The sequence below is a fragment of the Lutra lutra genome, chromosome 4 (assembly GCF_902655055.1).
Source record: "Lutra lutra chromosome 4, mLutLut1.2, whole genome shotgun sequence".
In the NCBI taxonomy this organism is placed as follows: domain Eukaryota; kingdom Metazoa; phylum Chordata; class Mammalia; order Carnivora; family Mustelidae; genus Lutra; species Lutra lutra.
In genome coordinates, this window is record NC_062281.1 from 161,974,864 (window position 1) to 162,000,774 (window position 25,911).

Consider the following 25,911-nt stretch of genomic DNA (forward strand, 5'->3'; position numbering starts at 1 on the left):
GGGATCGGGCCCCGCATCGGGCTCTCTGCTCAGCGGTTAGCCTCCTTCCCCCTCTCTCTCTGCCTGCCTCTCTGCCTACTTGTGATCTCTGTCTGTCAAATGAATAAATAAAATCTTTAAAAAAATATTTTGGGGGGAATATATATATATATATTTAAGATTTTATTTATTTATTTGGCAGAGAAAAGGAGAGCATGAACAGTGGGAGGGGCAGAGGCAGAGGGAGAAGCAGGCTCCCCACTGAGCAGGGAGTCCAACATGGGGCTGGAGCCCGACATGGGGCTCCATCTCAGGACCCCAGGGTCATGACCTTAGTGGAAGGCAGACACGCAACCGACACGCATTCCCAGGTGCCCGGGAATATATTTTGATAATACTTAATGTTATTTATTTATTTTTCTTGTTAAGATTTTATTTATTTGACACAGAGAGACAGCAAGAGAGGGAACACAAGCAGGGGGACGGGGAGAGAAGCAGCCTTCCTTCTGATCAGCGAGCCCGATGTGGGGCTTGATTCCAGGTCCCTGGGATCATGACCTGATCCAAAGGCAGATGCTTAAGGACTGAGCCACCCAGACACCCCGATACTTAATGTTATTAATTTTGTTTTGCCTTTTATCAGAGTTCTCCTTAGACCTGTAAACTACAGAATAGCCTACCCTAACCCCAGAACTACTATCTTCTTTACTCTTTTAAAAAAAAATATTTTATTTATTTATTTGACAGACAGAGATCACAAGTAGGCAGAGAGGCAGGTAGAGAGAGAGGAGGAAGCAGGCTCCCTGCCGAGCAGAGAGCCCAACTCGGGGTTTGATCCCAGGACGCTGGGATCATGACCTAAGCCGAAGGCAGAGGCCTTAACCCACTGAGCCACCAGGCGCCCCACATCTTCTTTACTCTTGTTTGCTTTCTTTCCCACAGTCTCTGAAATAGCCTTCTAACTCACTTTATCAGAAGAGATGAATAGGGACACCTGGGTGGCTGTCAGTTAAATGTCTCCCTTCTGCTCAGGTCATAATCCCAGAGTCCTATGACTGAGTCCTGCATTGGACTCCTAGTTCAGCAGGGAGTTCTGCTTCTTCCTCTGCTTGCTGCTCTTCCTGTTTGTGCTCTCTCTCTCTCTGACAAATAAATAAAATTTAAAAAAGGGGGCGGGGAAATGCCTGGGTGGTTCATTTGTTAAGCACTGCCTTCAGCTCCGGTCATGATCCCAGGGTCCTGTGATGGGGCCCTAAGTAGGGCTCCCTGCTCAACAGGAGGCCTGCTTTTCCCTCTCCCGCTTCCCCTGCTTGTCCTCTCTTGCTGTCTCTGTCAAATAAATAAATAAAATGTTTAAAAAAAAAAAAAAAGAGTTGCCTATCTGACCTAAGTGGCCATGTTTGGTTCTTCTTAAAATACGACACCCCCCCCCCCCGCAAAAGGGAACATTTATCAAAAGATTTTATCTTGGAAATTTGTACATCCCCCTAGTACTTTAGCATTTCAGCTTATTTGAATGGGTTCTAATATCAGTCTACCTTGTGTCAAATTTCATGTTCCAGCGTACAAAGTTACAGATACATTTAGTATGCTTAGAAGATCAGAAACTGGGGCGCCTGGGTGGCTCAGTGGGTTAAGCCGCTGCCTTCGGCTCAGGTCATGATCCCAGGTCCTGGGTTCAAGCCCCACATCGGGCTTTCTGCTCAGCAGGGAGCCTGCTTCCTCCTCTCTCTCTGCCTGCCTCTCTGCCTACTTGTGATTTCTCTCTGTCAAATAAATAAATAAAATCTTAAAAAAAAAAAAAGAAGATCAGAAACTATGTTCTTTATATTCAGATTATGGGAAGTAATAGTCCTATTCAATTTTGTCTTAGTGAGATTATATATTTAATATTGTGTACATTTTTTGCTATTGTGTTTTAGCTGGGCTTTGACAGTTTGGATGGCAATTAAGGTTAAATTTAAAAAAAAGTAACCAGGGAGATCTTGATTCCATGTTCCCTAGGAAATCTGAAAGACTTTGTATATTTGCCCTGGGGAAGACTTGGGTTAACTGAAAAGCTATCATAAAGAAGAAAAAAAAATAGTCTTAATTTGTTGTATATTTGCAGGATTCAGAACTAGGATTAAGGGTGGAACTGGGAAGGGAGAAGAAAGGGAATTCACGTTTATTAAGTGCTTACTCTGTGACAGGCACCTTGCTTGTACTTCATACATGCATTTTTTATCCGTTAACTCCTTAGTATGTTTTCCTTTAATTCTCACTAACAACTAAATGAGATATAGTTAATATCTCTATCTTATAGATAAGGGCAGAATTTAAGTAACATGTCCAAGATCATTAAACTACTAATTGGAATCAGAATTTTTAAAACTTGTGCTGTTTATTTTATTTTATTTTTATTTTTATTTTTTTAAAGATTTTATTTATTTATTTGACAGAGAGATCACAAGCAGGCAGAGAGGCAGGCAGAGAGAGAGGAGGAAGCAGGCTCCCTGCTGAGCAGAGAGCCCGATGCGGGGCTCGATCCCAGGACTCCGAGATCATGACCCGAGCCGAAGGCAGCGGCTTAACCCACTGAGCCACCCAGGCGCCCCTGTGCTGCTTATTTTAGTCACACACATATATTTTAAATACATAATAATATATCATTTTAGAAAAATCACTTTTTTCCTGTTCTCATTTAATGAAATTTTATGCCTTTACATGCTTTTTCAACCTCAGTATCTTTGCCATCACTACACCCTTTTTGAATTATCTAGCATAGTTCACAATCATCTGCTATGCCATCTAAATCATTTCAGATATAGCAGGTTTTGAATATATATATGCTGCTTTTTTTTTTTTAAAGCTTTTATTTTTATTTATTTGACAGACAGAGATCACAAATAGGCAGAGAGGCAGGCAGAGAGAGAGAGGTGGAAGCAGGCTCCCTGCTGAGCAGAGAGCCCGATGCAGGGCTCGATCCCAGGACCCTAGGAGCATGACCTGAGCTGAAGGCAGAGGCTTTAACCCACTGAGCCACTCAGGTGCCCCTATATGCTGCTTTATTAGAAATTTTATTCCAAGCAATAAGTACTCATTCACATAGTGTAAGTGCAGTTGGTTTTTACATTTCTAGTGTTGGTACTCGTGATGTCTGCTGTACAGGCATACTTTGGAGATATTGCAGGTTTATTCCATTCTGCAGTAAAGTGAATATTGTAATGAAGTGAGCAAAATGAATTTTTTGGTTTCTTAGTACATATAAAACTTATGTTTAGGGGCTTCTGGGGGGCTCAGTGGGTTAAAGCCTCTGCCATCGGCTTAGGTCATGGTCCAAGGATCCTGGGATTGAGCCCTGCATCGGGCGCTCTGCTCGTTGGTGAGCCTGCTTCCCCATCCCTCCTGTGCCCCACCTGCCTCCCTGCCTACTTTTGATCTCTGTCAAATAAATAAAATCTTAAAAAAAATTATGTTTATACTATACTGTAGTCTGTTAAGTGTGCAGTGGCATTATGTCTAAAAAAATGTACAGGGCCACCTGGGTGGCTCAGTTGGTTGACTGGCTGCCTTGGGCTCAGGTCATGATCCCAGGGTGCTGGGATTGAGCCCCATGTCCAGCTCCCTGCTCGGTGGGGAGCCTGCTTCTCCCCTCTCCTTCTGCCTGCTACTCTGTCTACTTGTACTCTCTCTTTGTCAAATAAAAAAAAATCTTAAATGTACACACCTTGATTAAAAAATACAGTGATCCCTGAATAACACAGGGGTTGGGGTGCTGACCCTCTCTGTGGTCGAAAATCTGCATTTAGCATAACTATTAATAGCCTGCTGTTGACTGGAAGCCTTACCAATAGTATAAAGTGTTGATTAACACATATTTTGTATATATATTATGTACTGTATTCTTTTTTTTTTAAGAACAACTTTTTTTTTTAAGGATTTTATTTATTTATTTGACAGACAGAAACCACAAGTAGGCAGAGAGGCAGGCAGAGAAAGAGGGGGAAGCAGGTTCCCCGCTGAGCAGAGGTTCCAATGTGGGGCTTGATCCCGGGACCCTGAGATCATGACCTGAGCTGAAGACAGGCTTTAAACCACTGAGCCACCCAGGAGCCCCTATGTACTGTATTCTTTTATTTTTTATTTTTATTTATTTATTTTAAAAAAGATTTATTTATTTACTTATTTGACAGAGAGAGAGAGAGAGAGAGATCACAAGTAGGCAGAGAGGCAGGCAGAGAGAGAGAGGGGGATGCAGGCTCCCTGCTGAGCAGAGAGCCTGATGTGGGGCTCCATCCTAGGACCCTGAGATCATGACCTGAGCCAAAGGCAGAGGCTTAATCCACTGAGCCACCCAGGCGCCTTAGATTTATTTATTTTAGTGGGAGAGCAAGTGAGCACACAGGCAAAATAAGGGAGGGGAGGGATAGAGGGAGAGGGAGAGAAAGAATCATTCTTAGGCAGACCCGCATTGAGTATGAAGCTGATTCGGGGCTTGATCGTAGGACCCTGAGATCATGACCTGAGCCAAAATCAAGAGTCGGACACCCAGCTGAGTGAGCCACCCAGGTGCCCCTTTATTATTATGTACCGTGTTCTTACCATAAAGTAAATTATAGAAATGAAAATGTTACTAAGAAAGTCATAAGGAAGAGAAAATACATTTATGTACTGTACCGTATTTATCAAAGAATCCTTTATAAGTGGACCCATGCAGTTCAAACTTTTTGTTCAAGGGTTGACTGTACTTTACTGCTAAAAAATGCTAACCATCATCTCAGCTTTCAGCAAGTCATAATTTTTTCCTGTTGGAGTCTTGCTTTGATGTTGATGGCTGCTGCCTGATGAGCATGGTGGTTGGTGAAGGTTGAGATGGCTGTGGCAAGTTCTTAAAATAAGACAACAGTGAAGTTTGCCAAATTAATTTTCTCATACTTGCAGGAACGATTCTTCTGTGTCATGTGACACTGTTTGATAGCATTTTACCCATAGTAGTACTTCTTTCTAAATTAGAGTCAATCTTGCCAAACCCTGCAGCTGCTTTATCAATTAAATTCATATAATACTCTAAATCCTTTGTTGTCACTTCAGCAATCTTCACAGCACCTTCAGGAATAGATTCCATCCCAAGAAACCATTTTCTTGGCTCATCTATAAAAAGTAAATTTTATTTTAAGATTTTAACAGCTGGGTAACAGCTTCAGGCTCCACTTCAAAAAAAAGTTTTTTGTTTTTTGTTTTTTTTTTTTTTTTAGATTTTATTTATTTATTTGAGAGAGAGAGAGAGCAAGCATGAGCAGGGGGTTGGAGGACAAAGGGAGAGGGAGAAGCAGACTCCCCGCTGAGCAGGGAGCCCAGTCCCAGGACCCTGAGATCATGACCTGAGCTGAAGGCAGACACTTAACTGACTGAGTCACCTAGGTGCCCCCACTTTTTAAAAAAGATTTTATTTTTACTTATTTATTTATTTTAAGGATTTAACTTATTTGAGAGAGGACACGGGAGAGAGAGCGTGAATGAGGGAGTGCAAGGATGAGTGGGGGAAGGGCAGAGGGGGAGGGAGAAGTAGGGAGCCTGCCCTGGTTGATTTCAGTACTCTGAGATCATTAACTGAGGTGAAGGCAGATGGTTAATTGACTGAGCCACCCAGGCACCCTCTCAGGCTCCACTTCTAATTCTAGTTTTCTTGCTCTTTCTACCCTGTCTGCTGTTACATCCTCCACCTGATGTCTTGAATCCCTCAAATTTTTCCATGAGGATTGGAATCAACTTCTTCTAAACTCTCGCTAATATTGTGGTTTTGACCTCTTCCCATGAATCACAAATGTTCTTATTGGCATCTAGAATGGTGAATCCTTTCCAGAAGATTTTCAATTTACTTTGCCTGGATCCATCAGAGGAGTCACTTCCTATAGCAGCTGTAGCTTTATAAAATGTGTTTTTTAACTAATAAGAGTTGAAAGTCAGGGACGCCTGGGTGGCTCAGTTGGTTAAGTGGCTGCCTTCGGCTCAGGTCATGATCCCAGCGTCCTGGGATGGAGTCCCACATCTGGCTCCTGCTCAGCAGGGAACCTGCTTCTCCCTCTGCCTCTGCCTGCCACTCTGTCTGCCTGTTCTCACTCTCTCTGACAAATAAATAAATAAAATCTTTAAAAAAAAAAAAAAGAGTTGAAAGTCAAACTTAACTGTCCACATTTCAATATTGTGTCTCCTGAAATAGGGAGACCCAAGGAGAGGGAGAAAGAGAGAAAAGCTGGTTGGTGGAGCAGTTAGAACACAGAACATTCGGTTAGGTTCTCCATCTTACATGGTACAGTTTGTGGTGTCCCCAGACAATTAGTAACATCAAAGATCACAGATCACCATAATAAATACAATAATGAAAAAGTTTGCAGTATTTTGAGAATTACCAAAATGTGACAGAGAGATGACGTGAGGAAATGCGGTTGGAAAAATGGTGCCAATAGAGTTAATCAATGCAGGAGTGCTAAAACTTCAACTTGGGGGAAAAAAAAATAAAAGCAGTATCTGTGAAGCACAATAACGTGAAGCACAGTAAAATAAGGTATACCTATATTCATGTGCTGGATTTTCTTTTTAAAGATTTTATTTATTTGAGAGATAGAGAGGGAGAACACAGAGGGGGACAATGAGAGGGAAAAGCAGACTCTCCCCTGAGCAGGGAGTCTGAAGGGGGAACTCGATCCCAGGACCCCAAGATCATGTCCTAAGAGGAAGGCAGACGCTTAGCTGACTTGAGCCACCTAGGCGTCCCTAGAGTTTTTATTGACAAAATATTTATCTTTTGTTTGTGAAGCCTTTTTGTCTTTGTTATTATGAGAAAAATGTAACACTCATTTATCCATCTCTCATATATAAGTTGTTAACCTTTTGTAAAATTTGCTACATCTACTCTTTCTGATATATATATATATATATATATATATATATTTTAAGATTTTATTTATTTATTTGAGAGAGAGACAGTGAGAGAGAGCATGAGCGAGGAGAATGTCAGAGGGAGAAGCAGACTCCCCATGGAGCTGGGAACCTGATGTGGGACTCGATCCCGGGACCCCGGGATCATGACCTGAGCCGAAGGCAGTCGTCCAACCAACTGAGCCACCCAGGTGTCCCTCTTTCTGATATATTTTAATGCAAATACAAACTTGCTATTTCACCTCTGTTTCTCCCAAAATAGTCTTATATAATCCTAATGTCATTATCACACTTAAAATAATGATTTTCTACTATCATCATGGTGCTTGGCTTGCTCAGTTGGAAAGCATGTGATTCTTGATTTTAGGATTGTGAGTTTGAGCCCCACACTGGGTGTAGAGATTACTAAAAATAATAAATAAAAACAATTTTCTTTGTTGTGGCTTCACCCGGGTGGCTCAGTTGGTTAAACGTTTGCCTTTGGCTCAGGTCATGATCCCTGGGTCCTAGGATTGAGCCCTGTATCCAGCTCCCTGCTCAGTGGGCAGTCTGCTTATCTCTCTACTCTGCTACTCCCTGCCCATGCTCTCTCTTTCTCAAATAAATAAATAAAATCTTTTTAAAAAATTAAAAAAAAAATGGGGGACGCCTGGGTGGCTCAGTTGGTTAAGCGGCTGCCTTCGGCTCAGGTCATGATCCCAGCGTCCTGGGATCGAGTCCTACATCGGGCTCCTTGCTTGGCAGGGAGCCTGCTTCTCCCTCTGCCTCTGCCTGCCTCTCTGTCTGCCTGTGCTCGCTCACTCTCTCTCCCTCTGTCTCTGACAAATAAATAAATGGAATCTTTAAAAAAAAAAATTAAAAAAATTAAAAAATAATTTTCAACTATCTAATAGTAGTCCTTATTAGAATTTCAACAGCTGTCTTTTATACCTAGTTTCTTCAAATCAGGATTCAGTCAGGTGTCATTACTGTATTTAGTCATTATAACTTTTTTTTTTTTTTTTTTTTTTAGAGATAGAGCATGCACAGGAACTGGGGAGGGGGAGATGGGGAGGGGGAAAGAGAGAGAGAGAGAATTTTTGTTTTTTTAAGGATTTTATTTATTATTTGACAGAGACCAGCAAGAGAGGGGGAGTGGGAGAGGGAGAAACAGCCCTCCCGCTGACCAGGAAGCATGATGTGGGGTTTGATCCCAGGACCCTAGGATCATGATCTGAGCCAAAGGCAGATGCTTAACGACTGAGCAACCAGGTGCCCCAAGAGAGAGAATCTTAAGTAGGCTCCATACCCATCACAGGGCTCCGTCCCAGGACCTTGAGATCATGTCCTGAGCTGAAATCAGGAGTCGGCTGTTCAACTGACTGAGTTACCCAGGTGTCCTAGTCATTATAACTCTTAATTCCGGAATTTGAATAGAACACTATGCTTTTCTCTTTTTTTTTTTTTCTTTTCTTTTCTTTCCTTCTTTCCTCCCTCCCTTTCTTTCTTTCCTCTCTCTTTCAAGATTTTATTTATTTGCCAGCGAGAGAGATAAAGAGAGTGAGCGAGCGAGCCCGTGATTGTGCAAGCAGGGAAAGTGGCAGATAGAGAGAGAAGCAGATTTCCTGCTGAGCAGGAAGACTGATGTGGGACTCGATCCTAGGACCCTGGGATCATGACCTGAGCCAAAGGCAGACTCTTAACGGACTGAGCCACCTAGGTGTCCCCCTATGCTTTTGTTTCTTTGAAAAGATTATTTTTTTTAACAGAACTTTCTGATAATAGGGACACCTGGGTGGCTCAGTCAGTTAAGCCTCTCGCTCTTGATTTTGGGTCAGGTCATGATCCCTCTGCCTCTGTCCCTCTCCCTGCTCGCTCATGCATGCATGCTCTCTCTCTCTCAAATAAACAAATCTTTAAAAAAGAGAACTTTCTAATAATAGAACAAGCCACTGGAGGAATTACTGAGTTCTTTGTTAGTGGTGTTTTTTCAGTAGGCTGAGTTGACTCCTGCCTCTGTACTGTTCAATCCAGTGGACACTTTTTCTCATATTATTTGAATACCTGTGGTATTTGATATATTAATCATTTCCACCTTTGGCTTGTGTGACATAGTTTCTCTTGGTTTTATTTTTTACCTCTTTTGTTTCTATTTTGTCCTGTATATGTTGGTGTTCCCTTCACCTCTATCTGATCTCACTTATGGACATAAAGAAGGAGACTGGGCTTTGGCACATAGTAGCAACTCAGTAAATATTAGCTATTACTCATATTCTCATATTCTCTACTCTGGGAAACTCTTTAGAATATTTGTAAGTGTAAATGACTTTCAAGTCTGTATCTCCAGGCTAATCCTCTCTTCTGAGCTCCAGCGTGCTATCTTCAGCTGCTTCCTAAATGTTGTTACTTGCTATTTCTTTAGGCATCTCAAACTCAATAAGACCAGGAGTGAATTTGAATCAATTCACAAATCTCCTTTTGGTGAATGCCTACTCATTCCTCCCAGTCACCCAAATCTGAAACATGGGAAGGATTCTAGTTAAAATTGGAGTCATCCTAAGTACCTCTCATACCTCCTACTTCATCTAGTCACCATTTTATTATTATTATTATTTTTTAAAGATTATTTATTTACTTGACAGAGAGAGATCACAAGTAGGCAGAGAGGCAGGCAGAGAGAGAGGAAGGGAAGCAGGCTCCCCGCTGAGCAGAGAGCCCGATGCAGGGCTCTATCCCAGGACCCTGGGATCATGACCTGAGCCGAAGGCAGAGGCCTTAACCCACTGAGCCACCCAGGCGCCCCTCTAGTCACCATTTTAAAGTCCCACTTATCTTCTCTCTAAATTCTCTGTCTTCACTGTTACTGCCTCAATTAAGCTCTCCTTCTTTCTAATCTGTCATTAGCAATTGTCACACTGTATTGTACTCATTGATTTACAGTTGTGTTTCCAGGGGGAGACTAAGCTCATTGAGGGGTTGAGTCATGTTTTATTTGGTTTTCTGTATCCTTATCCCAGAGAGACAGTAGTATAGTGATTAAGAGTATAGGCTCTGGATTTGAATTCTGGCTCTGTGACTTCTTGGCTGTTGGAACTGGACAGGTTAATTCCTTTGCATTTTGTTTCCACATTTATAAAACAGGGATAATAATGGTATCCATTTTGTAGGGTTGTTATGAATATTAAACATATAAAGCACTTGTAAGACTGTGTGGATTGTTGTAAATGCTCAGTAAATATTATAGCACTTACCATAATGCCTTATACTTAGTAGGAACCCAATTAACATTTGAATAAATTAACAGAGGGGTATGTATTCCTGGATTGACCAAAATATTGGATTAGTTAATCTAAATGCCTTTAGAACTTTCAACCTAAGTTTCTGTTTTATGTCATGACCTAAGGCCTGGTACATTGTAGTTAAAACAGCAGATAAGATGTTTATCCGAAAGAGATAATACAGTTTTAAGAACTGGCTTTTGATCTGTCTGACAGCAATATGTGCCATTGTGTAATTCATGGCTAATTAAATAGGGGATGCCAGTTTTTATGTTAGATTGCCTTTGGTTTGAATGGAAACTGCAACTCATTATTTCACAGTAGGATGGCAAGTTCAGCAGTATTGCTTTTATTTTTAATTAGGCAGTCATCCTGAAATGTGTCTGTATTTGCTATGTTGGTCCATAGAAAGGATAGCAGCTGAGCAGACCTGTCATGTAGATTTGCCATGTGGTTGGTCTTGATACACAGCTAATGCACTTGTCAGTATTCCTATTCTGGAAAATGGCCAGTTTTCTGGGCCATATCTTACCCATACCAATCTTTGTTTTATTTATTTTTTTAAAATTTTAATTAAAAAATTTTGTTTTCCAATCTTTGTTTTAGTTTGACTTTAAAAGTTCTAATGATAAGAGAAAGAAAATGTATGATTAGGATATTATTTATTATTCTTTTTCTACTCTTTATACCCAGGGTATAAAAGTCCACTGAAATCTCAGCAATCCTTTTTACTCACCTTGTGGGACTTCATTACCAACTTTGTGCACCCATGATTCTATATTTGAATGGATATTGAAAATTTTTGGTTGCTGGTTGACACTTTTTCATGCCCTGCCTGCTATTGGTTGACAGTTATTCAGTGCATTGCAGGATTTTATTTCATCTCCACCATTGTGAAGTTTATGAAGGGGTAAGAAACAGCAAATCCTGTATATTAGAATGGAAAAGAAGAATGATTGGGAGTTGGCATATTTTCCCTGTGAGCTTGGCATCCATCTTTAGACTGTCTGTTTAAACCAATGCCACTTTTTATGTCTGTACAATGTGATTAAATGATGGAAGGCTTGGGACACCTGGATGGTTCAGTTGGTTAAGCATCTGACTCTTGATTTTTGGCTCAGGTCATGTTCTCAGGATTGTGAGATCGAGCCCCACATTGGGCTCCGTGCTCAGGGTGGAGTCTGCTTGAGATTCTCTCTCCCTCCCCCTCTGTCCTCCCCCCGTGCTTGCATGCACGTGCTCGCACTCTCTCTCTCTCAAATAAATAAATAAATCTTTAAAAAAAATCCCTTAAAATTTTTTAAAAAGATTTTATTTATTCATTTGACAGAGATCACAAGTAGGCAGAGAGGCAGGCAGAGAGAGTGGGGGAAACAGGCTCGCCGCTGAGCAGAGAGCCCAATGTGGGGCTCGACTCCAGAACCCCGAGATCATGACCTGAGCTGAAGGTAGAGGCTTAACCCACTGAGCCACCCAGGCGCCTCCAAATCCCCCCCCTTTTCTTTTTTTTAAGATTTTTTGTTTATTTATTTCAGAGGGAGAGAGCGTGATTGGGGGAGAGGAGCAGAGAGAGAAGCAGGCTTCTGGCTGAGCAGGAAGCCCAAAGTGGGGTGCTTGATCCTGGGACCCTGGGATCATGACCCAAGCCAAAGGCAGGCACTTAACTCACTGAGCCACCCAGATGCCCCAAATCTTAAAGAAATCTTCAAAAAAATAATCACCAAAGGCTTTTGTTCCAGAGGTTGGTGGAGCTATCATTACATACTCCTTAGCCTCTGTTGTCAAGGTAGAGTGGGGAATAATAGTAGCTTTCTATCTAACTAATATGCAGATCATTTTCACAGAAATTTAGCTGTTTTTCTGGAGATGTCATAGTGGGAAGTGTTTAAATTTGGAACTACTGGATTTGAATCCCAAGTCTGTCACCAGTTGTTTGAGTTTGATACTTTTTTTTTTTAGATTTTTATTTATTTATTTGACAGAGATCACAAGTAGGCAGATAGGCAGAGAGAGAGGTGGGGTTAGCAGGCTCCCTGCTCAGCAGAGAGCCCGATGCGAGGCTTGATCCCAGGATCATGGGATCATGACCTGAGCCGAAGGCAGAGGCTTTAACCCACTGAGCCACCCAGGCACCCAATTTTGTACTTTTTAAATTGGAAATAATACCTACTTTGTAGTGTTGTCATAAATACTAGAGATAGCATATGCAAAACACTTGGTAGAATGCATAGCCCATGGTAAATGGTGGCTGCAGTTACTATTTCCAGAAGCATTTCAAGTGTTAGTATGATCTAACTGGGAGTCCTTAAAAGTTTTCCTTGATTTTTCTGGAATATCATTTATGGAATTACTACTTTGAAAGATAAAATATATAATACTGGGTATAGATTATTTAGCTCACTCTTTTATTGATAGCTTTTCAGATTACTTTCCCCAAAGCTTTTAATTGTACCTTCTTTGTGAAAAATAAATCAATTCTAATATCAGTGTAAATTAGCCTTTAAAAAAAATATTTTATTTATTTATTTATTTAAAAAAGAGAGAGAGGGGTGCCTGGGTGGCTCAGTGGGTTAGGCCTCTGCCTTTAGCTCTCAGGATCCTGGAATTGAGTCCCGCATCGGGCGCTCTGCTCAGCAGGGAGCCTGCTTTCCCCCTCTCTCTGCCTACTTGTGATCTCCCTCTGTCAAATAAATAAATAAAATCTTAAAAAAAAAAGAAGAGAGAGAAAGAGTGTGCACGTGTGACTTGGAGGAGGGGCAGAGGGAGAGGGAGATGGAGCCTTTGAGCCTAGATCCCAGGACCCTGATATCATGACCTGAGCTGAAATCAAGAGTAGGTTCAAGATGCCAAACATACTGAGCCACTCAGGTGCCCCCCAAACTAACCTTTGAAAAGACATACTTACATAGAAAAAGAAAGCAAAAGTTTTGAACTTTGCAGGTTTTAAGTATTGAAATTGAGAATATGGTTACTAAAAAATGATTTATGTCCTTGCTAGCAACATAATTTTGTTATTTTTTGAAAGAATGCTAGAGGCTTTTTCCTAGTTTCATGTCAAACTGATGAAGATTTTCTAACGTCGTGTTTCTCAGTGGGAGCATTTACTGGCATTTAGGGCAGGACAATTCTTTGTTGTGCAGGACTGTTGTGTGCATTGTAGGACATTTAGCTTCCCTGGACCCTGCCCACTAAAATGCCAGTAGTGCCCACCCCACACCCTCACCATTGTGACAATAACTTCTCCCTGACAAGGACCTTCTTCCCCGTAAATTTTCACATGTCCGTTTCCCCTTGAAATATTTTTAGTGAAGCAGATCATACATAATACCACCAGTTTTCATTTAAGAATACCAGAGTTTTACATGCTGAAAACTATTCTTTTTTTTTGAAAATGCCTTAATTTAATCATGATTATTGGTAATAAAAACTTATTATAAAAGGAAATCTCTGGGGGTGCCTGGTGGCTCAGTTGGTTAAGCAACTGACTTTGGTTCAGGTCCTGATCTCAGGGTCCTTGGATTGAGCCCTGCCTTGTCTTTCTCTCTCTGCCCTTCCTCCTGCTTATGTTCTCTCTCTCTCTCAAATAAAATCTTTTTTTTTTTAAGATTTTGTTTTTATTTATTTGACAGAGATCACAAGTAGGCAGAGAGGCAGGCAGAGAGGCAGGCAGAGAGATGGGGAAGCAGGCTCTCTGCTACCAGAGAGCCCAGTGTGGGGCTCGATCCCAGCACTGTGGGATCATGACCTGAGCTGAAGGCAGAGGCTTTAACTCACTGAGCCACCCAGGTGCCCCTCAAATAAATAAAATCTTAAAAAAATGAAAATCCCTGTTACAGAATTTCACTAGCACGTAGACATACAAGAGTTATTCAAGTGAATTAATATAACAGCAATTCTTAATATATTAACAGTATTTAGGAAAATCCCATGATGCCATGTAAGGCAATAAAACTGTGTACATTTATAATAAATAGTAAATTTATTTCATAAATCTTTCCATAGTAAAAAAAAATTTTTTTAGGGGCGCCTGGGTGGCTCAGTGGGTTAAGCCTCTGCCTTCGGCTCAGGTCATGATCTCAGGGTCCTGGAATCGAGCCCCGCATCGGGCTCTCTGCTCAGCACTGAGCCTGCTTCCTCCTCTCTCTGCCTGCCTCTCTGCCTACTTGTGATCTCTCTCTCTCTGTCAAATAAATAAACTCTTAAAAAAATTTTTTTTTAAAAAGATTTTATTTATTCATTTGACAGAGAGAGAGAGTGAAAGAGGAAATACAAGCAGGGGGAGTGGGAGAGAGAGAAGCAGACTTTCTGCTGAGCAGGGAGCCTGATGTGGGGCTCTATCCCAGGACTTTGGGATCATGACCTGAACCTTCAGTGCCTTCAGCAGACACTTAGTGACTGAGCCACCCAGGAGCTCCGTAAAATTGTTTTCAAATAAGTGAACTTAATTGTTAGCATTTCCAATACAAATAGTTTCATTTCTTGACCAGGATGGACAATAATTTTGCATTTTTTTCTGGATGAAAGACTTCAAACATATACCAGTTTTCATATCATAAAGGTGCAGTTGGGAATCCCAACTGTGCCACATTGCCAGTACAATGTTTTTGGGAGAACTCAAGGCAAAAGATCAAAGGAGTCATAGTCCCTTGTTAGTTGACATTGATAGCATTTATTTTTTTTCCATTGCCCCAGGCAAACAAAGTGCTATGCTTACTAAAGGTATAGACTTTGCAATGTTTCCCAGATTACCTTGGAAACAATGTACTTTCTATAAAATGTGGTGGTCCATTTATCATGGACAGTCCTTCTGATCCTCAGACTGTCAGGAGAAGCATGGATGGAGTCATCTTGTCCTGGGAAAATTATTATTATTTTTAAAAGATTTTATTTATTTATTTGACAGAGAGGTAGAGAGTACCAAGTAGGCAGAGTGGCAGGCAGAGGGGGAGGGAAAAGCAGGCTCCCTGCTGAGTAGGGACCCTGTTGTGGGGCTCAATCCCAGGACCCTGGGATCATGACCTGAGCAAAGGCAGCCACTCAACTGACTGAGCCACCCAGGTGCCCCCAAAATTAATTATTCTTGATCAACAGAGTGTAGTCTTTTGAATCAAGTAGTCTCTTTAAAAATGAGATCTGGGGGCACTGGGGTGGCTCAGTGGATTAAGCCGCTGCCTTCAGCTCAGGTCATGATCTCAGGGTCCTGGGACCGAGCCCAGCATTGGGCTCTCTGCTCAGCAGGGAGCCTGCTTCCCCGTCTCTCTCTGCCTGCCTCTCTGTCTACTTGTGATATCTCTCTCTCTGTCAAATAAGTAAATGATATCTTTAAGAAAAATTAAAAAAAAATTTAAAAAATGAGATCCGCATTTTTTTCAGTCATGTCTTTTTTTTTAAGATTTTATTTATTTGAGAATGCAAGAGAGTGAGAGAGAGAGAACATGAGCAGGAGGAGGGGCAGAGGGAGAAGCAGACTCCCTGCTGAGTGGGGAGCCTACTGTGGGGCTCGATTCTGGGATCCTGAGATCATGACCTGAACCAAAGGCAGATGCTTAACTGACTGAGCCACCCAGGTGCCCCAGAATAAGACATTCTTTAAATGCTTGATAGAATTCACCTATGAAGCCCTCTGGTCCTGAACTTTTGTTTATTGGAAGTTTTTTGATTACTGATTCAATTTCATTGCTAGTAATCAGTCTGTTTAAGTTTTCTTTTTTCTTTATGATTCAGTTTTGGTAGGTTACGTGTTTGTAACCATTTTTTCTAGGTTGTCTAATCTGTTGGCATATAATTTTTCATAATATTCTCTTATAGTCTTTTGTATTTCTTGGCATTGGTTTTTATTTCTTCTCCTTTATTTCTGATTTTTTGAGTCCCCTCTCTTCTTTTTTTGATGAGTCTAGCTAAAGATTTATTAATTTTGTTGATTTTTTAATCAACAAAAAGATTTATTAATTTTGTTGATCTTTTCAAAGAATCAGTTCCTGGTTTCATCAATCTGTTCTATTTTTTAGTTTCAATTTCACTTATTTCTGCACTCATCTTTATTATTATCTTCCTTCTGCTGGCTTTAGGCTTTGTTTGTTCTTCTTTTCTAGCTCCTTTAGATGTAAGATTAGGTTGTTTATTTAAGATTCTTCTTGCTTCTTAAAGTAGGCCTGTATGGCTATAATCTTCTCTTTTAAAACAGCTTTTACTGCATCCCAAAGATTTTGGACAGTTGTATTTTCGTTTTCATTCATCTCCATGTATTTTTAAATTTCTTCTGCAATTTCTTGGTTGACCCATTTATTGTTTACTAGCATGTGGTTTAGCTTCCATGTATTTGTGTTCTTTCCAGATTCTTTCTTGTGATTGATTTCTAGTTTCATACTGTTGTGGTCAGAAAAGATGCATGATATGATTTCAGTCTTTCAATTCTTTGAGACTTGTTTTGTGGCCTAACATGTGATCTGTTCTGGAAATTGCTCCATGTGCACTTGAAAAAAATGGTGTATTCTACTGTTTTTGGATAGAATTTCTGAATATATGTGATAGGTCCATCTGGTCCAAGGTGTCCTTCAAAGACACTGTTTCCTTGTTGATTTTATATCTGATCTATCTGTTGATGTAAGTATGGTGTTAAAGTTCCCTGCTATTATTGTATTACTGTCAAGTTCTTCCTCTATGTCTGTTAATAGTTCCTTTATGTATTTAGTTGCTTCTATGCTGGGTGCAGAAATATTTATTATTGTTACATCTTCTTGTTGAATTGTTTCCTTTATCATGTGTAGTGTCCTTCTTTGTTTCTTTTTATCATCTTTGTTTCTTTTTATTGTCCACCTAAGTTTTGCTCCCCCAGCTTTCTTTGCACTTTCTTTTTTTTTTTTTTTTTTTTTTTTTTAGGTTATTATTTACTTATTTGACAGAGAGAGAAAGAGAGAGAGAACGAACAAGCACAGGCAGGGGGAGCAGCAGACAGAGGAAGAAGCAGGCTCCCTGCCGAGCCAGAAGCCCAATGTGGGGGGGCGATCCCAGAACCCTGGGATCATGACCTGAGCTGTAGGCAGCCGCTCAACTGACTGAGCCACCCAGACACCCTCCCTCCTTTTTTTTTTTTTTAAAATAAATATATTTATTTATTTAACAGAAGTCACAAGTAGAGGCAGATAGAGAGAGAGGAGGAAGCAGGCTCCCCGCTGAGCAGAGAGCCCCATGTGGGGCTCCATCCCAGGACGCTGGGATCACGACCCGAGCCGAAGGCAGAGGCCCCAACCCACTGAGCCACCCAGGCGCCCCTCCCTCCTTTTTTTTTAACTTAAAAATTTTTTGTGGGGGAACAGCTGGGTGTCTTAGTCCATTAAGCAGCTTCCTTCAGCTTAAGCCATGCTCCCAGAGACCTGGTATCGATCCCTGAGTCAGGCTCTCTGCTCAGCAGGGAGCCTGCTTCTTTCTCTCCCTCTGCCCCTTGCCCCACTCATGCTCTCACATGTGCTTTCTCTCTCTCAGATAAATAAATAAAATCTTAAGAATTTTTTAAATTAAATTTTAATGATCCCACTAACTACAACTTGCTTCTCCCCCCCAACTTCATACTGCTTTTGAAATACTTCTACATTGCTAGATAGAGTTCATTCATTGTAGATGCTGTATATTTCATTGAAAAATATTCTGCACTTTCTTATTGTTCTTACAGCCTGACTTTGGGCAGTACCTCCCCCACGTTTATTACAAACAATAATGAAATGAAATGAATATCCTTTTTTTTTAAGATTATTTGTTTATTTATTTGACAGAGAGAGATCACAAGTAGGCAGAGAGGCAGGCAGTGAGAGAGAGAGGGGAAGCAGGCTCCCCGCTGAGCAGAGAGTCTGATGTAGGGCTTGATCCCAGAACCCTGAGATCATGACCTAAGTCGAAGGCAGAGGCTTAACCCACTGAGCCACCTAGGCACCCCTGAAATGAATATCCTTGTTTATGTCCCCTATGCTAATGTGCAGGAGTTTCTATAAGCATATACCATTTATTTATTTATTATTATTATTTTAAGTTTTTATTTATTTTTCAGAGAGAGAGGGAGAGAGAGCATAAGCAGTGGGAGCAGCAGGCAGAGGAAGAAGCAGGCTCCCCACTGAGCAAGGAGCCTGATGCGAGACTTTATTCCAGGACCCTGGGGTCATCACTTGAGCCAAAGGCAGACACTTAGCCTACTGAGCCACCTAGACATCCCTGCCTTTTAAATTAATACTCCCCCAACTTGAAAAGTTCCATGAGCCAAGGTACAAGTTGTTTTTCAAAATAAAAATATCAAAAATTTCAGCCTATTTTGCTATCATGAAACTTGTAAGAGCTCCAACCAAACCAGTTTAGTTGCTATTAGATATTCCTTACCTCCTCTCAGACCTGTTGAGCTGCAATGAGCAATTTCGTCTAGCTTTAGAATAGAGAAAAGAATCTGCCAGCCCCCACAGGAAAAATTGAGAGCATCGTGGAGGTTAACTGTATTTCATTCAAAATGAAAAAGTCAGTAGATGGTAATCCAATCAGTAATTTCAGAGGCATCTATGCTTTATATAGTTTTTTTTTTTTAAAGATTTTATTTATTTATTTGACAGAGAGAGATCACAAGTAGACAGAGAGGCAGGCAGAGAGAGGGAGGGAAGCAGGCTCCCTGCCGAGCAGAGAGCCCGATGCGGGACTCGATCCCAGGACCCTGAGATCATGACCTGAGCCGAAGGCAGCGGCTTAACCCACTGAGCCACCCAGGCGCCCTGCTTTATATAGTTTTAACTTTGGTATTTTGTAATTTATTTTTCTAAAGTTGAGTTTTTTCCCCTTCTCTGTCTCTGTCCAAATTACAGTCACCCTTGTCTTCCTCTGTACTCAAGTACTGGTCCTCTTTTCTATGTAGATGACTAGCTTAACTCCTTATAACTCTATAGTGGAAAAACACTGAACTAAATAATATGAAATGGAAAAAGCTTGAGTTTTTTTTAAAGATTTTATTTATTTATTTGACAGACAGAGATCACAAATAGGCAGAGAGACAGGCAGAGAGAGAGAGAGGAGGAAGCAGGCTGCCTGCTGAGTAGAGAGCCCGATGCGGGGCTTGATCCCAGGACCCTGAGATCACGACCTGAGCTGAAGGCAGAGGCTTAACCCACTGAGCCACCCAGGTGCCCCAAAGCTTGAGTTTTGATGCTGGATGGACCTTGGTTCTAATTCTGGTTCTACTAGCTGTGTATCCTTACACAAGGTACTTAACCTCCTGAGCCTACATTTCTCTTTCTCTGAAGTGGTGTTATCTTTGAAGATTAAATGAGGAAATTCTTGTAAAATTCCTCCTTTTTTTTTTTTTTTAAGTTAGTAATGTACCCCTTCTCTGAGTAGAGGATCTTCAACTCCTAGTGTACGTAAGAATCACTGGGGAGTTTAGTAAAATTTCCAGGCATCACTCCAGGAGATTCTGATATAGTAAGTCAAGGTTGGGACACAGTAAATCTGGGTTTTAAACAAGCTACTTGGGTAATTTTGAAGCAGGTGATTAGTAGACACACTTCTAGAAATGTACTACCTTTGGTTCGTTGGTTCTAAGTTTAGCTTTGTTAGTAAATAGCTTATAACTATGGGCAAATCATTCCCATGTTCTGGGCCTTATGTTTCCTCACATATAAAATGAGTGACTGAACTTTATGGTCTTTACTGGCTGTAAAATTTTAAAAATGTTGGTCTTATATTCCTAAATTTTTGGTCTGCTGATCTGCTGCCACTATAGTGGCATAGTCTCTATACCCAACATGCGGCTTGAACTTATAACCCTGAGATGAAGAGTCTCATGTTCTACCCACTGAGCCAGCCAGGTGCCACTACATGTCTTCCATTTTAGGAAGCAGCCAGACTGAGGCTAGGATATCTTAATTCCAATTCCAAATTGCCAGGAAAGGAGCTGTGATTGGTCCTTATTAGGTAGACTGCTGCTGACTTTTGTCTAAAGCTAAGGAAGCATGGTCATATATTGTAAGGATAGCCCTGGGAGCCCTGCTGCTATTCTCCATGGTTAGAGGTAGTAGAGCTGGTCTGGGCTAGGTATTCATCACCTTTATGAAAGCATTTTACTAATTGAAAAGTCACAATGTTGTATTCTACATACGACCCTTATAATCATTTCTCTGGGAAAAAAGTAGAAGTAGGGAGAGATGGCTAAAAGAAAACATGGGTTTGCATTTTTTTAAAAGATTTTATTTATTTATTTGACAGAGAGAGATCACAAGTAGACAGAGAGGCAGGCAGAGAGAGAGAGAGAGAGAGAGAGGGAAGCAGGCTCCCTGCTGAGCAGAGAGCCCAATGTGGGACTCGATCCCAGGACCCCGAGATCATGACCCAAGCCGAAGGCAGCGGCTTAACCCACTGAGCCACCCAGGCGCCCCGGGTTTGCATTTTTATTCTTAATCACTGCACCAGATGGGATGGAGCCTTCAGTAGTCATTTCTGCTAGACTGTACTGTTTAATTAGTAATAAAATTTTAAGTTGCTTTTAGATAATGGTTTTCTTTTTCTTTTTTAAAAAATATTTGTTTATTTTAGAGGGAATGTGTGAGCAGGGTGTGTGTGTGGGGGGACAAAGGGTGAGGGAGAGAGAAACTTAAGCAGACTCCTCACTGCGTTTGATCCCACAACACTGAGATCATGACCTGAGCAGAAATCAAGAGCTGGTTGCTAGGGGTGCCTGGGTGGTTCAGTCATTAAGCGTCTGCCTTCAGCTCAGGTCATGATCCTGGAGTCCTGGGATGAGCCCTGTATCGGGCTCCTTGCTCCTCAGGAAACCTGCTTCTCCCTCTACTACTCCCCCTGCTTGTGTTCCCTCTCTCGCTGTGTCTGTGTCAAATAAATAAATAAAATCTTTTTTTTTTTTTTTTTTTTTTTTGGTGTCGAGGGCTGACTTTCAATAGATCGCAGCGAGGGAGCTGCTCTGCTACGTACGAAACCCCGACCAATAAATAAAATCTTAAAAAAAAAAAAAAAAGAGCCGGTTGCTTAACCCACTGAGCCACCCAGGCGCCCTGGTTTTCTTCTTTTAAAATTTGTGTGTTTTCTTCTTTTAAAATTAATTTTGGGGTGCCTGGGTGGCTCATTCAAGCCTCCAACTCTTGGTTTTAGCTCAGGTCATGATTTCACAGTTGTGGTATCAAGCCTTGCATCTGGCTCTGTGCTCAGTGCTGAGTCAGTTCCAGATTCTCTCTCTCTCTCCCTCCTGCTCTCTCTCTCTCTAATAATAAATAAAAGTAAAATCTTTAAATGAAATAATATAACACAATTTTATAGTATAAAATATTCATCATTGTTTGATATATTTGGACTTAATTTTTCAAATGAAGAGAAAATTATGTAATGTAGGCTATGAAAGGCATTGGTATGAACATATGCTTTTATTTTTTTGAAAAAGATTTTTTAAAAAAGATTTTACTTATTTATTTGAAAGAGAGAACACAAGCAGGGGAGTGGGAGAGGGAGAAGCAGGCTTTCTGTGGGGTGGGGAGCCCGATGCGGGGTTTGATCCTAGGACCCTGGATCATGACCTGAGCTGAAGGCAGATGCTTAACTGAGCCACACAGGTACCCCTGTTATTTTGTTTTTTAGAATGTAATTGATGATCTTTATTATAGTCTACTCATATTAAAGACTGACTATGTCTTGGGCTTTAAATATGTAAGTATTTTTTGAAGGTAAAGGTATAAAGTGGTGTTTTTTTTTTTTTTTAAGATTTTATTTATTTACTTGACAGAAAGAGAGAGAGATCACAAGTAGGCAGAGCAGCAGAGAGAGAGAGGGAGAAGCAGGCGCCCTTGCTGAGCAGAGAGCCTGATGCGGGGCTCAATCCCAGGACCCTGAGATCATGACCTGAGCCAAAGACAGAGGCTTGACCCACTGAGCCACACAGGTGCCCCATAAAATTTTTTTTTTAATCTGAAATTCAAGAGCTAGAACACGAAAGAGGAAATATTTTTAATTTGATAATTCATTAATTTGCATGTATGTAATAATTCATGGTTTTAGTGAAATACCTTTCTGATCTCTCGTTTAGTGTCAAACCAGAAGAGAAGTAAAACTCAACAAAATTTTATTATGTGTGGAGTTCCTTCTTAAAAGAAGAAAAAAGTGATTATTGAGACTATGGATCGGAGCAAACGGAATTCAATTGCAGGCTTTCCTCCACGTGTGGAGCGTCTTGAAGATTTTGAAGGAGGTGGTGGAGGAGATGGGAACATGACCCAAGTGGGAAGAGTTTGGCCATCTTCATATCGAGCTCTTATAAGTGCCTTTTCTAGACTGACACGTTTAGATGACTTCACCTGTGAAAAAATAGGGTCTGGCTTCTTCTCTGAAGTGTTCAAGGTGAGTGATGCCTCTGCTTTTCTCATTTTGGCTTGTTGATAATCACCTTTACTGCCAAGTTGATAATTGTGTGTAATTAGTACATAGGCTTTACCTAATTGGGGTGAGGGTGCTATGGATCTTGATCAGTGTTCTAAATTGTCCTCTCCTTTAGCTTTGGGACTGCTTGTGGCTGTGGGCCTGGCCAGTGCTGCACTCTTGCTAGTCCATGGTGTGGCCCTGGGCAGGATACTGGGTCTTACTTGCTGGTTGGGGACCCTGGAGTCTTCAGTGCACGTGCTCCCAGATGCATTCAACAACAGGAGAACTCAGGAGGGTTCTGGGGTTGGCCTGAGCCAGCCAGCAGATTGGAATCACCCTGAAGACGGAGATTCTTATGTGGTTTACATCATATCTGCTCCTTCTATTTATGCCTGGGAGGCCTGACCTGCCCATTTTTCATCAGCGCCTATAGTTAGAACCTGGATATTTTTGTATTTACTTGGTGGTGCCTAAACTCTGCCTCAGACACTTTGAGGAAAGGGTGGGTGGGAGAATTTTACCATTGGGAGTTGTATCCTGTTTTTTCCTCTCCCATCTCTCCAGAGACATTTATAAAGGCTCTAGTTTTAATAAAAAACAAAACAAAACAAAACAAAACAACTATTGGGGTACCTGGGTGGCTCAGTCGTTGAGCATCTGTCTTCGGCTCAGGTCATGGTCCCAGGATCCTGGGATCGAGCTCTGCATTGGGCTCCTTGCTCGGTGGGGAGCCTGCTTCTCCCTCTCCCACTACCGTACTTGTGTTCCCTCTCTCACTGTATCTCTGTCAAATAAATGAAATCATAAAAAAAATAAACTATTAACATCTATTTTATTTTAATTACAAAACTGATACATACTGATCAAAAACTCAAATAATATAGGAGTCTCTTTTACCCTCCCTCCCTCTCTTTCTCTCTCTCTCTCTACACTATTAATAATTTGATATGTATACTTCTGGATCCTTTTCTCTCCTTACACATCTTATATATATATATAGAATTTTGTATATACATGTAAGAAGATATATACACACACATATACCCACACATACAGTTTTTTTTTTTTTAAGATTTTATTTATTTATTTGACAGACAGAGATCACAAGTAGGCAGAGAGGCAGGCAGAGAGAGAGGGAGAAACAGACTCCCTGCGGAGCAGAGAGCCCGATGCGGGACTCGATCCCAGGACCCTGAGATCATGACCTGAGCCAAAGGCAGAGGTTAACCCACTGAGCCACCCAGGCGCCCTATTTGGTTATTTTTAATAAAGCTGGGCACTTAGTGCTCCCAAATGTTCATATTTTCCTGATTCATTTATTCTTCCAGAACATTATTTCATACTTTTTCTTCTCTCATCTGACATTCAGTATTTTTTCTCCATGATGAACTTGCTTCCTAATTCACTGAGAAAACTGAAGGAAGCTGGAGAACTTCTACAGCCTGCAGTCACCACAAATAGCTACTAACCCATATCTTCCCCACCTACTCAGCCTTTATACTTGTCACTATGGATGAACTACCCATGTTAAAATCTAAGCCATATTTCCATTTGTATTCTATATCATTTTTCTAGTTGCCTACTCAAAGACATTACCTAAGAAATTCTCCCCTCTTTCCTATATCATATTTCGCTTTCTGTTAAATATTCCCATTAACTTCTAAACCTTCTATTTATTTCTCTTACCTTAAAAAAAAACTTTAAACAGGGAAAAGCATATTTTGACCCTAACATCCCCTATAGCTATACTCCCTCATGTTCTCTCTTTCTCTTCTTTTTTTTTTTTAGAAAGAGAGAAAGAGCTTGTAGGGAGGGAGGCAGAGAGAATCTTAAGCTGATTCCACGCCCAGTGTGGATCCTGATGCGGGGCCCAGTCTCATGACCCTGAGGTCAGGACCTGAGCCAAAATCAGAAGTCAGAGGCTTAACCAACTGAGCCACCCTGGTGCGCCTCCCTCATGTTCTTCTTTTGGACTCAAAACACCTCCATAGCATTGCCTCCACTCACCATTTCTTATACTTCTCCTTCTATTTTCTCTTTTTTTTTTATTGTGGTAAAATATATATAACATAAATTTACCATTTTAACCATATTAAGTACATAGTTCAGTAGCATTAAGTACATTTGTGATGTTATGTGCAACCATCACCATTATCTCTTTCCAGAACTTTTTCATCATCCCAAACAGAAACTTTGTACCTCATTGAATAACTACTCCCCATGTCCTCCTGCCCCCAGTCCCTATTAACTGTTGGGTTTTCTTTCTCTGTGAATTTTCCTTTTGTAGGTACCTCATATTAATGGAATCACACAGTATTTGTCCTCTGTCTGGCTTATTTCACTTAGGGTAAATTTCATCCACATTGTAGCATATATCAGAATTTTTATGGCTGAATAATTTTTTTATGGCTGAATAATATCATATTGCCTGTGTCTACCACATTATGTTTATCCATTCATCTATTGGTAGACATCTGGGTTGTTTCCCCCTTTTGATTATTGTGAATAATGCTGCTATGAACATTAGTGTACAAGTATCTGAGTTCCTGCACTCAAGTTATTTTGGGTATTTAACTGTTAGTGGAATTCCTGGGTCATATAGCAATTCTGTGTTTAACTTTTTTAAAAAAATATTTTATTTATTTACTTGAGAGAGAAAGAGAGAGAATGAGAGAGCATGAGACGGGAGAAGGTCAGAGGGAGAAGCAGACTCCCTGAGGAGCTGGGAGCCCAAGGCGGAACTTGATCCCGGGACTCTGGGATCATGACTATGACCTGAGCCAAAGGCAGTCACTTAACCAGCTGAGCCACCCAGGCCACCCTGTATTTAACTTTTTTAAAATTGTGGTCAAATACACATAACATAAAACTTACTGTCAATAATTTTAAGTGTACAGTTAAGTAGTCTTAAGTATATTCACACTGTTGTGCAACCGATCTCCAGAACTTTTTCATCTTGTAAAACTGAAACTCTGTACAAATCAAACAACTCTCTCCTTCCTTCGTCTCCCAGCTTCTGACAGCAACCATTCTACTTTCTGTTTCTGTGAGTCTGACTACTCTAGATACCTTATATAAGCAAAATCATACAGTATTTGTCTTTTTGTAACTGCCTAATTTCACTTAGCCTATTTTTTTTTAAGATTTTATTTATTTATTTGACAGACAGAGATCACAAGTAGGCAGAGAGGCAGGCAGAGAGAGAGGAGGAAGCAGACTCCCCGGAGCAGAGAGCCTGATGTGGGGCTCGAACCCAGGACCCTGAGATCATGACCTGAGCTGAAAGCAGAGGCCTTAACCCACTGAGCCACCCAGGTGCCCCGACTTAGCCTATTTTTAACTTTCAAAGGAACCAACATACTATTTT

General features: G+C 40.9%; 1 protein-coding gene across 2 annotated transcripts in view; it reads left to right on the top strand.

Annotated features, from left to right (window-relative positions):
• TESK2 (testis associated actin remodelling kinase 2) overlaps window positions 1–25,911 on the top strand; it is a 147,077-nt gene that overhangs the window by 11,983 nt on the left and 109,183 nt on the right. Inside the window, exon 2 of one of the 2 annotated variants that reach the window (XM_047723880.1) lies at window positions 22,213–22,523. The exons of the other annotated variant lie outside the window; for it this stretch is intronic. Within the exon in view, the coding sequence (XP_047579836.1) occupies window positions 22,302–22,523 (222 nt within the window). The 5' untranslated portion in view covers window positions 22,213–22,301. The remainder of the gene's footprint in view (window positions 1–22,212; window positions 22,524–25,911) is intronic. 2 annotated transcript variants of the gene reach the window in all.